At 33.4% G+C, this 16,130-nt stretch overlaps 1 protein-coding gene across 2 annotated transcripts in view; it reads left to right on the top strand.

Moving 5' to 3' along the window:
- Positions 1-16,130, top strand: part of LOC132727287 (uncharacterized) — a 153,449-nt gene that overhangs the window by 63,371 nt on the left and 73,948 nt on the right. For both annotated transcript variants that reach the window (XM_060712719.1, XM_060712720.1), the window contains exons 16-23: positions 451-525; positions 2,776-2,997; positions 5,468-5,614; positions 7,859-7,933; positions 9,048-9,269; positions 10,394-10,540; positions 11,372-11,590; positions 14,876-14,950. In XM_060712719.1, the coding sequence (XP_060568702.1) occupies positions 451-525; positions 2,776-2,997; positions 5,468-5,614; positions 7,859-7,933; positions 9,048-9,269; positions 10,394-10,540; positions 11,372-11,590; positions 14,876-14,950 (1,182 nt within the window). The remainder of the gene's footprint in view (positions 1-450; positions 526-2,775; positions 2,998-5,467; positions 5,615-7,858; positions 7,934-9,047; positions 9,270-10,393; positions 10,541-11,371; positions 11,591-14,875; positions 14,951-16,130) is intronic.

Here is a 16,130-nt window from a genome sequence, read left to right as displayed (position 1 = left end):
CTAGAAGCGCCTTCACAATTTTGAATTAGTGTTTGCAATTATTTTTTGTCCAGTAGGATTGCAGTATTTCAAATGAATCGTAACACATTTACTTTGGTTAATCAACAAACTGTGAATCAGTCTAGTAAATCAACTGCTCAAATCAAATCAAATTTGATTTATTGTCAGTATATATATATATATATATATAACTTTTCACAAAACATAACAAAAAGTTATTTATAGATTTTGACCGGCTGTTTATAGAAATAATTTAAAACACTAAGTTTGTTAGAATTTATTAGTATGTATTTACAAAATTAAATTGGTTGTGACCAATTTAATTTTGCAAATACGTACTTATACACTTTAACCTAAACTAAATTCTATATTTTCTTTCTTTCAAAATTAATGTTGATCAATTTTAAAAAGAAGTTTATTGTTCTAACTGTTGTGTATTTATCTATACAGGTTAGAGAGAGATTAAGGGTTGCTCTCGAGAATGTTTCAACCCTAGAGGAGGAGCTTGCCACTGCCAACCAGGAGGTGAGTAAATTTGAGCCGCGTCACGACAAAACCAACATAATGGGTTTGTCCGCGCACCCTGATCAGGATCCATGCTGTTCGCTTACAAACCCTATAGCAAGTAGAGAAACTGATAGCGAACAGCATGGATCATGATCAGACTGCGCGGATGCGCAGGCTGGTCTGGATCCATGCTGGTCGCAAACGCACTATGTTGGTTTTGTCATGACCCGGCTCATTTTAGCTGAAATATCTGCATTTCAAGTAACTCTAGTTATAATTTGGGTGATTGTAATGAGGAATTAAGTGATTCAAATGATTATTTTAATGATTCAAATGATAAATGCAGTGATTCAAATGATTATTTTGGGGCATTCATGGCCAAGTTGTTAAGGTTGTTGACTTCAAACCTCTCGCTGTGCGTTTGAATCCCAACAAGGACTTTGGATTCTTCCATGTGGAGTAGTGGCTCAAGTATGATTTACTGGTATTTTTAGTAGTTTTTGAAAGTCCTGATTCAGAAAAATAGGAAACTTTATATCTTCTTGTCTGTAACAATGATGGTGTAATCGTAATCAGTTATGGTAATTGATTGTAATCAAACACATTTTCCCCAAAATAATTGACTGTAATCAGTACTCAAAATTACTTTCAAAATCATTTGAAATATGTAATCCAGAGTAATTGTGATGTAATTATGATTACTTTTGCGAAAGCAATCAAAAGTATTAAATTATACATTTCTATCAAGTGTAATGGATTATTTAAGAAATAATATATCCCAAACAGTGATTTTATCGCTCAATAACATCACTGTTTGGATTTCAAATGCGAGGAATTATGTCGTGAGTGCGAAGCCTGAGTGATATAATGATCCGAAAGACAAACAGTGATGTTATCAAGCGATAAAATCACTGATTTGAATATATTACTTAGATTCTAACACGACATCAACAAATAAATGTTGCCGTACCTGATAGTCAAGTTAAACTGCGCACTGATTTGTCTCCGTACTTATTTCCAGTGCATTGCATTTTTAGTGGTTATGTCACATGTATAATGGTTACATCACACGTCTAAATATAGAACGTCAAACTGGGATTTTATTGCATAATAACACACACTTTCTGTTCTTCTATGTTCAATAGGGAAAAATGCGGGTCGTGTTAGAATAATCATTAACATGAAATTTATCTGTGTAATTGATTAATAATTGATTACATGTGACTATAGTTGATAACCATTCCTGATTTATGTATTATTGAAATGTTAAAAAAATATAGTCTTGAATATACATGTAGATTAAAAACTTTAATAAAAAGTTATCAAGTTTCAATTTAGTTGACCATGTATAATTGTAGGAAGAGAAAATTTCCTTGTATTGAACTCTTCATGTATTTAACTCTATGATTATGTTTGAGATATATATTAATAAAAGGAAATTGTGAGGTTATTTAAAAGTTTTGTTACCACTACCCAATCAGATTTTAATGCTGATGACTTCCTTTTAATACTGTGATAGGAAATTATTACTTCAGTGGTACAGTCTGCCTGTGTCGGAGCAGTTGTATATAAAATGTTTATGTCTATATCTAAAGGACTCCTTTGGCTTCTGTCAGTTACTATAGATTAAAATGATTAATAAAATCAGATGACATAAAACTGTCCTTGTATTTGTTATGATAAGGATGTGTCATATACATGTATCCATATAATGATATATATTTATTCATTATATACTAATAAATAAAATATTGATCCAATAATATATGTAAAATATTGATCAAATAATATGTGTATTTTCATTTTCAATATTTTCACTGTAAAAAATTATTTTTCACTGCAGTGACCATTTCACCCCTTTCCCAATCCAAATTAACTACCTTAGAAAAAAAAAAAAGAAAAAAAAAAAGGTTCCCCAAAAATATATAATTGTTTTAACTTCTGAGCAAAATTAATTGTTTCATCCTTATTATGTAATTTGTATTAATTATTTGGAAGTTAATATTGAAACATTAAAAAAAAATTAAGTTTAATTTGTTTGTTTAAAAAAAGTCAACAAGATTTTTTAGATAAACTATAAATACTTCCATGAATTATTTGGTAATTAATTTGAAGAAATGACTCGATCACAAATCAGATAAAGCAGATGTTATCAATGTATTTATTTTATAATGAACGTTAATTTTCTGTTCACATAAATCATAAATTAATATCGTGAACGTTTTCTTACATCGTTGTGAATTTTCCATATTCTTGTTTTGTTTTCAGAGATTATCAAATGGATCTATAGACCCGGATTCTGATGTGAATAGAGTTATAGAATTACAAGAAACTGTTGAAAAACAGAACTCTGAACTTACAAATACGCGAACAAAAATGTTAGAATTGAACAATAAGTTTACTGAAGTTGAGGAGAATTATACAACTGCACAAAAGGATTTAATCAAAGCTCAGGAACAAGTTGTGAAACTACAGAGAGATCTCAGAGAGGTAAATGTATTCTAGGTCATATACGTTTTAAAGGCCCATTATGCCCTAGAAATGTGCTCTAGGTTGATTTTAAAAGCCCATTTTGCCCTAGAAATGTACTTTAGGTCGGGCTAAAAAAGGGCCCATTATGCCCAAAGATACTTGTTTGATCTCATATGCAACCATTGCCTGCATATCCACTGCACATCCACTGTTCGCTTTTATATTCATAAAAAAATTTCTGACTGAAAAAACAAACAGTGGTGATCCTGATCAGCCTGCACATGTGTGCAGACTGATCCCGATCTGCACTGGTCGCATATGAAATTTAACACACATCTATGGGTTAAAGGCCCATTATATCGAAGAAATGCTTTTACATTCCTTTTTTAAAAAGGTTTTTATACCCCCGCACAACAAAGTTGTAAGGGGGGGTATACTGGAATCAGCTTGTCTGTCCGGCTGTCCGGCCATCCGTCGGTTTTTTCTTGTCCGCCCAATAACTTAAGATTCCTTTGACCCTTAGTCTTCATATTTGGCATGGAGGTTAGTCATGATTAGTAGATGACCCCTATTGATTTTGAGGTCACTAGTTCAAAAAGCTTGTCCGCTTAATAACTTAAGATTCCTTTGCCCTACAGTCGTCAATATTTGGCATGGAGGTTAGTCATGATTAGTAGATGACCCCTTTTGATTTTGAGGTCACTGGATCAAAGGTCAAGGTCATAGGGACTTTGACTTCAAAAAGTTTGTCCACCCATTAACTTAAGATTCCTTTGACCCACAGTCTTCATATTTGGCATGGATGTTGATCATGACTATAAAGTGACCCCTATTGATTTGAGGTCACCAGGTCAAAGGTCAAGGTCACAGGGACCTTGACAAAAAAAAATTTTCTTCTCAATTGCTAAAGAATGTCCTGTCCGCAATGTATTGATTTTGACATTTTCACTTTTGAAGCATGTAGAATACATAACTTAGCAATGCACTGGCTTAGTAACCTCAGATTTGGCAGGAGGTTGTCCTTGTGCTCTAAATGGCCACTGTTGATTCTGACAAAGTGGTATGCAGGGGTATTCACGCCATGATAGTGGCAGTTCTAGTTATTTTTGATGTATGTTTATAGTTTCCAAAATGTTACTCATCCAAAATGTTACTCATTGGCCAATCACCTGAACTATCTTTTTCTTACATCACTTTATTGGCAATAATGAATAGTATAGTTATAGTGATTTAGCTTTTGTATGGAAGTCAAAATACTACTTTTTTACATTTTGGCTATTTTATAAAAAAAACTTTTCACATTTAATCCCAATTTCCTCAGGAAACAAACAAACAATGCTCAAAACCATTTTTTAAACCCATTAAAAACCATTTTTTCCCCCTTTTCCCAAAGGGAATTTTTAAAAATTTAAATTTTTCTTTTTTGGAAGAAAAGTGCTTTAAAACCAAAAAATTTTTTAGAACTAAAAATTCATAAAAATTTTTTGGTTTTAACAACCCTAGGTAATTTTTTTTAAAAATTTTTTAAAGAAAGTCCTGTTAGTACATATTTGGGAATTTGTGCAAAAATCAAAAATTTTAAATGCGGAAATTTAAAAATAGTTAATTTTTAATCTTTGCCATTACAAATACTTCCAAATTTGGGCCATTTCCCTTATAGGGAAAAGCAAACATTTTCTTTCATCCCAGGTATTAAAGCCCATTCCCTTTCAAAATTCAGAAAATAAATTTTTGAATTAGGGAAATGGGGAAAACGCTGAAGTTTTGGTTTTATTGTTATGAATCCATCATGTTAAACATACCATACTTTTTCAAACAGGTTATATCCTAACTCCACATTAAATTAAAAAGGGTCAGACTTGAACTTACCATAAGAAAAAAAGAAAGAAAAAACCCAACTTTTCAGTGAATTATTTAACAAAATAAATTTCTGTAACTGAAACATTATTAATTTACAGGTAAGTAGTAGTCTATTGGTGTCTGTAATATCCCCTGTAACTCATGAATTGTTGGTTTGAGGCTTACTTTGGGAACAATTCTGTTTTTATGTCATGAAACCATCACTGGTTGGTCCAGGAAAATCCCTGATTTATTGGAAGTTGAGAGAACTTTTTTCGCAATTAAACTTAAAATTTAGGTGAAAGCATCTAGGTTAGCAGACCCCAGAAAATAAAAAATATTAGTGCACATGCTTATTGGCAGCTGCAGCCCCCACACTGCCGCTTTTTTTAACATGTTTTATTTTTGAAAACTACAACAAAATTCAGAAATAACATTTAGAAACAGAATAAAATCATAGTAGCAAAATCGCATGCATACTCATTTAGTTCTGGGGATTCCTAAACTAGTTCTGGAATTCGCTAAATTAGTTCTGGGGTCTGCGTAACTAGATTTTATCCAATTTATGTCAAAATTTACAGATGAAGTAGTTTAAACTTATGACCAGTCAGTAGCCTTAAAAAAATCAAATTCTGTGTTTGTTTTACAGTCAATAGCACAAAAAGAAGACCAAGAAGAAAGGATAGCTACATTAGAAAAACGCTACTTAACTGCTCAGATAGAAACTACATCCTTACGTGATTTAAACGATAAACTAGAGTCAGAGCTAGCTACCAAAGATGGTCAATTAAAAACAGTAAGTTTTTTTAATGCTACAAAATTTTGTGTGGTTGTAGTGGTGTTGGTAGTTTTCACTCCGGATCACGGCAGAACGTCACATTGAAATTACTAGAGCTCAGTTCAGCCACTGCATTGTTCCTGGGCAGGCTGTAAAACAGTTTACCAGTACAAGTTGCCTTCACTTACGCAAGGAACAGATTACTTCTGTACATGCAAGATCAGAGGTACAGTGTGAATGACTGTAGAAAAATTTCATGATCGATCACAAGGAAAGTGACATTCGCTGCCAGGGAATCGAGACCTGGTCGAACGATTCACAGCCCAGAGTTCTACCTATTCAGCTAACCAGATGGTTAGGAATTTTGTTTCCATGCTAGTTTGTTTTTTAACTCACCTGTCACAAAGTGACAGGGTGAGCTTTTGTGATTTTTTCCGGCGTCCGTCCGTCGTCCGTCCGTAAACTTTTACTTTAAATGACATCTCCTCATAAACCACTAAGCCAATTTCATCCAAACTTCACAGGAATGTTCCTTTGGTGGTCACCTTTAAAAATTGTTCAAATATTTTAATTCCATGCAGAACTCTGGTTACCATGGCAACAGAAAGAAAAAACTTTAAATATCTTCTTTTAAAAAACCCATAGAGCTAGAGCTTAGATATTTGGCATGAAACATCTTCTAGTAAGTGTCTACCAAGATTGTTCACATAAAAGCCCTGGGGTCAAAATTGGCCCCGCCGCAGGGGGTCATTGATTTTCCCTATATGCATATAGTAAAAACTTAAAAAATATTCTTTTAAAGAACCAAAAGAGCTAGAGCTAAGATATTTAGCATGAAACATCTTCTAATGAGTGTCTACCAAGTTTGTTCAAATAAAAGCCCTGGGTCAAAATTGGCCCGCCCCAGGGGGTCATTGATTTTCCCTATATGCATATAGTAAAAACTTAAAAATCTTCTTTTAAAGAACTCAAAGAGCTAGAGCTAAGATATTTAGCATGAAACATGTTCTAATAAGTGTCTACCAAGTTTGTTCAAATAAAAGCCCTGGGGTCAAAATTGGCTCCGCCCGGGGGTCATTGATTTTCCCTATATGCATATAGTAAAAACTTAAAAAATCTTCTTTTAAAGAACTCAAAGAGCTATAGCTAAGATATTTAGCATCAAACATGTTCTAATGGGTGTCTACCAAGTTTGTTTAATTAAAAGCCCTGGGGTCAAAATTGGCCCCGCCCCGGGGGTCATTGATTTTCTTTATATGTGTATAGCAAAAACTTAAAATCTTCTTTGAAAAAACCCAAATAGCTAGAGTTTAGATATTAAGCATGAAACATCTTGTAGTAAGTTTCTACAAAGTTTGTTCAAATTAAAGCCCTGGGGTCAAAACTGGCCTGGCCCAAGGGATTGTTTTTAACTATATGACTTTGTGTATAGTAATTACTTAAAAAAAAATTTCTTTTAAAAAGCCCAATGAGCTAGAGCTTAGATGTTTAGCATGAAACATCTTCTTATGGGTGTGTACCAAGTTTGTGCAAATAAAAGCCCTTGGGTTTAATTGGCCCTGCAACGTTGGGGGGGGGGATTGGGGTTGTGGGGGGGCCTATATACAGGTGAGCAATCTCAGGGCCATCATGGCCCTCTTGTATATTTGTCTTAATATTTCCATATCTTTGTCACTGGTCAAGGAAATATAGGTTTAATATACTGTTAGGAATAGTGATAGGGGGTTTGTTCTAAGACTTTGTGGAACAAATGAATATATCATTGTTAAATAATATAATACAGAAATATGATATGATTGGAGTGTATGCAAGCTAGAAGCGCCTTCACAATTTTGAATTAGTGTTTGCAATTATTTTTTGTCCAGTAGGATTGCAGTATTTCAAATGAATCGTAACACATTTACTTTGGTTAATCAACAAACTGTGAATCAGTCTAGTAAATCAACTGCTCAAATCAAATCAAATTTGATTTATTGTCAGTATATATATATATATATATATAACTTTTCACAAAACATAACAAAAAGTTATTTATAGATTTTGACCGGCTGTTTATAGAAATAATTTAAAACACTAAGTTTGTTAGAATTTATTAGTATGTATTTACAAAATTAAATTGGTTGTGACCAATTTAATTTTGCAAATACGTACTTATACACTTTAACCTAAACTAAATTCTATATTTTCTTTCTTTCAAAATTAATGTTGATCAATTTTAAAAAGAAGTTTATTGTTCTAACTGTTGTGTATTTATCTATACAGGTTAGAGAGAGATTAAGGGTTGCTCTCGAGAATGTTTCAACCCTAGAGGAGGAGCTTGCCACTGCCAACCAGGAGGTGAGTAAATTTGAGCCGCGTCACGACAAAAACCAACATAATGGGTTTGTCCGCGCACCCTGATCAGGATCCATGCTGTTCGCTTACAAACCCTATAGCAAGTAGAGAAACTGATAGCGAACAGCATGGATCATGATCAGACTGCGCGGATGCGCAGGCTGGTCTGGATCCATGCTGGTCGCAAACGCACTATGTTGGTTTTGTCATGACCCGGCTCATTTTAGCTGAAATATCTGCATTTCAAGTAACTCTAGTTATAATTTGGGTGATTGTAATGAGGAATTAAGTGATTCAAATGATTATTTTAATGATTCAAATGATAAATGCAGTGATTCAAATGATTATTTTGGGGCATTCATGGCCAAGTTGTTAAGGTTGAAGAATGACCCGACATCACCCCCACCTAGCTCAGATCATACTGTAGAAAAAGATCATCATCCAAAGGTAATGGAATACTGAAACAAACTTCAATAGCTTTTGTCACTTGTATAGAGCCAGGCCAGCATGTACCTTCCATGCAGTCCGACCAGGCTCTATACTGTTGGCTTACTGTTTGTTCACGTCATATTCCGAAAGATACTGAACGTGACCAGTTTTAAAAATAGGCATATCAGAAATTCATTCTGATGAGGTATTTGAATTAGGTTTTGGTTAAAGGCTTTGAATTTGAATTCATTTCAAAGGGTTATGACTTGCTGCTTGATAATGTATATATATTTGATAAACATACAAATGTATAATCTGTTATAAATCAGACTATGCAGCAGATAAAAAGTTTCAAGAAGTGGCATTCTTGTCATTTATTATCCTTATTATGTAATTTGTATTAATTATTTGGAAGTTAATATTGAAACATTAAAAAAAAATTAAGTTTAATTTGTTTGTTTAAAAAAAGTTGACAAGATTTTTTAGATAAACTATAAATACTTCCATGAATTATTTGGTAATTAATTTGAAGAAATGACTCGATCACAAATCAGATAAAGCAGATGTTATCAATGTATTTATTTTATAATGAACGTTAATTTTCTGTTCACATAAATCATAAATTAATATGGTGAATGTTTTCTTAGGTAGTTGCGAATTTTCCATATTTTTCTTGTTTTGTTTTCAGAGATTATCAAATGGATCTATAGACCCGGATTCTGATGTGAATAGAGTTATAGAATTACAAGAAACTGTTGAAAAACAGAACTCTGAACTTACAAATACGCGAACAAAAATGTTAGAATTGAACAATAAGTTTACTGAAGTTGAGGAGAATTATACAACTGCACAAAAGGATTTAATCAAAGCTCAGGAACAAGTTGTGAAACTACAGAGAGATCTCAGAGAGGTAAATGTATTCTAGGTCACCATATACGTTTTAAAGGCCCATTATGCTCTAGAAATTTACTCTAGGTCAATTTTAAAGGCCCATTATGCTCTAGAAATTTACTCTAGGTCAATTTTAAAGGCCCATTATGCTCTAGAAATTTACTCTAGGTCAATTTTAAAGGCCCATTATGCCCTAGAAATGTACTTTAGGTCATATACATTTTAAAGGGCTATAAAAGGCTGATTATGCCCAAGATACTTGTTTGATCTCATATGCAACCATTGCCTGCATATCCACTGCACATCCACTGTTCTCTTTTATATTCATAAAAAAAATTCTGAAAAACGAACAGTGGCGATCCTGATCTTGATCTGCACTGGTCGCTTATGAGATTAAACACACATCTATGGTGTAAAGGGTTAAAGGCCTATTATATCCGAGAAATGCTTTTACATTCCTTTTTTAAAAGGTTTTTATTTTTGATGTATGTTTATAGTTTCCAAAATGTTACTCATTGGCCAATTACCTGAACTATCTTTTTCTTACATTGCTTCATTTGCAATAAGTACAGTAATGCTGATCAAGCCTTTTGTATGGAAGTCAAAATACTACTTTATTTACATTTTGCTATTTTTATAACAAAATATTTCACATTTAATGCTAATTTCCTCAGGTAACAAACATTTAACATGCTCTAAAACCATTATTTTAACATTATAAAACTCATGTTTCCCCTTTCCAAATAAGTAAAAATTTATATATCTTTTTGAAGCATTGTGCCTTTAAGCATGTATTAAAGCTATATCTAAGGAAATATTTTTTTAGAAATCATAAATTATAAAACTATGTTGTTTGAATAATCCTATGGTCAATTCCTGAAAATTTTGATCAATGGAATGTCTCTGTTATTTAAATTAACATACTTAACTAGTATTGTGCATATTCAGAAAATATGTTGGAATTTTAAGTAGTACTTTAGTTCTTTGACTAGTTATCAATGGCTTCCTGAATTTGCCATTTGCTTATAGAGAAATATGCAAAACTAGATTTTATCCAATTTATGTTTAAATTTACAGGGAAACTGATTTAAACTAATGATCAGTCAGTAGCCTTAAAAATCAAAGTCTGTGTTTGTTTTACAGTCAATAGCACAAAAAGAAGACCAAGAAGAAAGGATAGCTACATTAGAGAAACGCTACTTAACTGCTCAGACAGAAACTACATCTTTACATGATTTAAACGATAAATTAGAGTCAGAGCTAGCTACCAAAGATGGTCAATTAAAAACAGTAAGTTTTTTATGCTGCAGAATTTTGTGTGGGGATGATGGTGTTGGTAGTTTTCACTCCAGATTACGGCAGAAAGTCATATTGAAATTACTAGAGCACAGTTCAGCCACCGTATCATTCCTGGGCAGGCTGTCAAGCAGTTTACCAGTACTAGTTGCCTTCACTTTCGCAAGGAACTGATTAATTCTGTACATTCAAAAGCAGAGGTACAGTGTGATTGACCGTAGAAAGGATTTCATGATCAATCGCAACGAAAGTGACATGTGCCGTCTGGGAATTGAACCTGGGTAGCCCGATTCACAGTCCAACGCTCTACTTATTGAGCTAAGTGGATGGCCTCGAATTTTGTGTCCATGCTAGTTTGTTCTTTATATATTCTGTCTTAATTATACAAAATTGTACATGACAAAGTACTAGAGAAGAAGAAACTTCTAAACCATAATAAAAAATATTTAAAGCTACATGCCATCAGGTGGGTAAGTAAAAACTTGTTTAAACAATTCTGTATGAAGACATGTGAAGCGTTTTGAAATTATATATATATTCACAATTCATGGGATGCTTTGAGAGTTTTTTTCTTTAACATAGAATGAATTTACTATTATGTCACCATATTTTAACCCAGTTCTAATGGAGTAACAGTTATTATTGTGTGTATTTTTTTACACAAGCTTTATGTCCTTTTATACGATAACGAAAGTAACTTTATTTAATAACTTTCTCATAAATTTTAGTTATATATAGTTAAACTATAATTTTCTCGTTTTGAAAAAATGCAGTTAATCATTTATAAATCAGTTAAAATTAACACTCTCTTATTTATATACGTAGCTTGAAGAAAAAATCAGAGTGCTGCAAGAAAAATTAGAAGGGGCGGAGTCTAAATTACAGCAGTCATTACACAAAGCTGAAGCTCTGCCTACTGTGGAGGCGGAGCTACAGCAGAGAATGGAGGCGTTGTCAGAGGCGGAGAGACGCCATGGCTCAATAGAGGAGAGAATGCAGCAATTAGAATCCAAAGTTCAAGAGAAAGATTCAGAATTACAGAGGGTAATTATCTCCCTGTTTGTTGAAATAGTACATTGTAATTGTACTTCCAAAATCAATCTCTTAACACCAAGATATGATTCTGATGGTGTGTGAAATCATGCTCAATATAGAGTCAATTTTTTAAAAGTTTCTACAGTGTAACTTCCGAATTCCGGAACTTCTGAAATCCGGAAACTTCTAAAAACCGAACAATTTTTACGGTCCCGATTTTTTCCCTTCTATTTTCTATTAATATAATACTTCTGAATTCCGGAACTTCTAAATTCTGAATTCCTGACGATATTTTCGTAAAATTAGAGTCAAATCAATGCAATTTTACCTCCAAAAACCGGAAATATCCTAAGGTGTGAAATACATTGTAAATCGAGAATGTTTACCCTGCAGGAAGATTTAATCTCCCTATCGATTGTTTACTAATTAGCGGTGATCGTGTAATTTGACACACGTTAAAATCACAAACTGTGAAATGGTATGTTTGAAGTGATCCGGTTAATCAAAGTAATTTACGGCGGTCAGTTAATTTGAAGTGTTTATTAGCGGATTAAATGACAATTAGTTTGGACAATGTATGCATCAAACGTCTTTAGGGATTTTATTGCATTTGTTGTACTAATTAATTAACTAGCATCGGACGATATGTAAGTTTATGCAATTAACAACATTTCTACAAACTGATCAATAGAAATTCAAATGCATTTACAGGTAAGATAAAAATGTATTCTTTTCAGCCACATCTTTATCTTGCTTAAAATACTATTATATATGATATTACAGTAATGGCAACATCTTCCTTGACATTTAGTGATATTAAGTGGCTTAGTCTTGTCCACATTATCATAAACCTCTGAATTCCGGAAACCTCTGAAATCCGAACTTTTTGACAAGTCCCATGGGTGTTCGGTTTTCGGAAGTTACACTGTATATGACCTAGTGACAAAGTGATTGAAAACAGGACTTGATGCTGTCAGTAAATGAATCATTTAAAAATATCTAACAAAGACTTTTAATGTAATTGGTTCAAAATGATCACAGCAAGGTTATCATGTTTCTTTTTTTGTTTGTTTGAAAGAACAAGATATCTTGATAAGTAGGATAATGATGATATAATGAGTTCATATATGTTTATTCATTTAAATACTGTATCATATAGAGGATATTGAATGAGTGTAAGTTCAATACTGAATTTATTAAAATTATATTGTGGGAGCCTCTGGCGAGCATAATATTATTTTATTCAACGATTTCAATAAATTCAGTAATAAACTTACACAAATTTAATATTCTATTTATCACATACCAAAAATGAAACCGTTTTAAGTGAAAGAGTCATTTTTAGCTCACCTGTCACAAAGTGACAGGGTGAGCTTTTGTGATCGCTTTTCGTCCGTCCGTCCATCGTCCGTCCGTCCGTAAACTTTTACTTTAAATGACATCTCCTCATAAACCACTAAGCCAATTTCATCCAAACTTCACAGGAATGTTCCTTTGGTGGTCACCTTTAAAAATTGTTCAAAGAATTTAATTCCATGCAGAACTCTGGTTGCCATGGCAACCGAAAGAAAAAACTTTAAATATCTTCTTTTAAAAAACCCTAAGAGCTAGAGCTTAGATATTTGGCATGAAACATCTTCTAGTAAGTGTCTACCATGTTTGTTCAAATAAAAGCCCTGGGGTCAAAATTGGCCCCGCCCCAGGGGGTCATTGATTTTCCCTATATGCATATAGTAAAAACTTAAAAAATCTTCTTTTAAAGAACCCAAAGAGCTAAAGCTAAGATATTTGGCATGAAACATGTTCTAATGAGTGTCTACCAAGTTTGTTCAAATAAAAGCCCTGGGGTCAAAATTGGCCCCGCCCCAGGGGGTCATTGATTTTCCCTATATGCATATAGTAAAAACTTAAAAAATCTTCTTTTAAAGAACTCAAAGAGCTAGAGCTAAGATATTTAGCATCAAACGTGTTCTAATAGGTGTCTACCAAGTTTGTTCAAATAAAAGACCAGAGGTCAAAATTGGCCCCGCCCCGGGGGTCATTGATTTTCCTTATATGTGTATAGCAAAAACTTAAAATCTTCTTTGAAAAAACCCAAATAGCTAGAGTTTAGATATTAAGCATGTAACATCTTCTAGTAAGTGTCTACAAAGTTTGTTCAAATAAAAGCCCTGGGGTCAAAACTGGCCCTGCCCCAGGGGTGTCATTGTTTTTTTAACTGTTTGTGTATAGTAAAAACTTAAAAAAATCTTCTTTTAAAAAACATAATGAGCTAGAGCTTAGATGTTTAGCATGAAACATCTTCTTATGGGTGTCTACCAAGTTTGTTCAAATAAAAGCCCTTGGGTAAAAATTGGCCCCGCCCCAGGGGGGTCATTGATTTTCCCTATATGCATATAGTAAAATCTTTTTAAGAATTCAAAGAGCTAGAGCTAAGATATTTAGCATCAAACATGTTCTAATAGGTGTCTACCAAGTTTGTTCAAATAAAAGCCCTGGGGTCAAAATTGGCCCCGCCCCGGGGGTCATTGATTTTCCTTATATGTGTATTGTAAAAACTTAAAAATCTTCTTTGAAAAAACCCAAATAGCTAGAGTTTAGATATTAAGCAGGAAACATCTTCTAGTGAGTGTCTACAAAGTTTGTTCAAATAAAAGCCCTGGGGTCAAAATTGGCCCCGCCCCAGGGGGTCATTGATTTTCCTTATATGTGTATGGCAAAAACTAAAAAATCTTCTTTGAAAAACCCAAATAGCTAGAGTTTAGATATTAAGCATGAAACTTCTTCTAGTAAGTGTTTTCAAAGTTTGTTCAAATAAAAGCCCTACGGTCAAAACTGGTCCCACCCCAGGGGTGTCATTGTATTGAACTATATTAGTATAGTAAAAACTTAAAAAAATCTTCTTTTAAAAAACCCAATGAGCTAGAGCTTAGATGTTCAGCATGAAACATCTTCTTATGGGTGTCTTCCAAGTTTGTTCAAATAAAAGCCCTGGGGTTTAAACTGGCCCCGCTCCAGGGGCCTATATACAGGTGAGCGACCTCAGGGCCATCATGGCCCTCTTGTAAATTGAATGTTACAGGTAAATTCTAAATGCTATTTACTGAAATTTCCTTTGAATCTGGTGGCTTTTTATTGTTAATGCGAAGTAAATCATTAAACAAAAGGGATTATGGCAAAATGAAAATTTATTTTGACTCTCACCTGTTCACTCACTATATACCTTTAGATGGGCATAATGTCACTTTAATAAAGAAGTTTATTGTTCTGACTGTTGTGTATTTATGTATACAGGTTAGAGAGAGATTAAGGGTTGCTCTTGAGAGAGTTTCAACCCTAGAGGAGGAGCTTGCCACTGCCAACCAGGAGGTGAGTAAATTTGAGCCGCGTCACGACAAAACCAACATAATGGGTTTGCGACCAGCATGGATCCAGACCAGCCTGCGCATCCCCGCAGCCTGATCAGGATCCATGCTGTTCGCTTACAAACCCTATAGCAATTAGAGAACTGATAGCGAACAGCATGGATCCTGATCAGACTGCGCGGATGCGCAGGCTGGTCTGGATCCATGCTGGTCGCAAACGCACTATGTTGGTTTTGTCATGACCCGGCTCATTTTAGCTTTAATCTTTCTTTTGAAATATCTGCATTTCAAGTAACTCTAGTTATAAATTGGGTGATTGTTATGAGGAATTTAGTTATTCAAATGATTATTTTAATGATTCAAATGATAAATGCAGTGATTTAAATGATTATTTTTGGGGCATTCATGGCCAAGTTGTTAAGGTTGTTGACTTCAAACCTCTCGCTGTGTGTTTGAATCCCAACAAGGACTTTGGATTCTTCCATGTTGAGTAGTGGCTTAAGTATGATTTGTTGGTAATTGTAGTAGTTTTTGAAAGTCCTGATTCAGAAAAATAGGAAACTTTAAATCTTCTTGTCTGTATCAATGATGGTGTAATCGTAATCAGTTATGGTAATTGATTGTAATCAAACACATTTTCCCCCGAAGTAATTGACAGTAATCAAAATTACTTTCAAAATCATTTGAAGTATGTAATCGAAAGTAATTGTGTATGTAATTATGATTACTTTTGCGAAAGCAATCATAAGTATTTAATTACACATTTCTATCAAGTGTAATGGATTATTAATCATTAACATGAAATTTATCTGTGTAATTGATTAATAATTGATTACATGTGACTATAATTGATCAGCAGTTGATCCTGTTTTATGTATTATTGAAATGTTGAAAAAATATAGTCTTGAATATTCATGTAGATTAAAGACTTAATAAAAAGGTTATCAAGTTTCAATTTAGTTGACCATGTATAATTGTAGGATGAGGGAATTTCCTTGTATTGAACTCTTCATGTATTTAACTCTATGATTATGTTTGAGATATAAATTAATAAAAGGAAATTGTGAGGTTACTTTAAACTTTTGTTACCACTGTACCCAACCAGATTTTAATGCTGATGACTTCCTTTTAATACTGTGATATGAAATCATTACTTCAGCGGTACAGTCTGCCTGTGTTGGAGC

This window comes from Ruditapes philippinarum, unplaced genomic scaffold (genome assembly GCF_026571515.1).
Source record: "Ruditapes philippinarum isolate M1 unplaced genomic scaffold, ASM2657151v2 ctg1880_1_1_1_1, whole genome shotgun sequence".
Lineage (NCBI taxonomy): Eukaryota > Metazoa > Mollusca > Bivalvia > Venerida > Veneridae > Ruditapes > Ruditapes philippinarum.
This window is presented reverse-complemented; position numbering and strand designations above follow the sequence as displayed.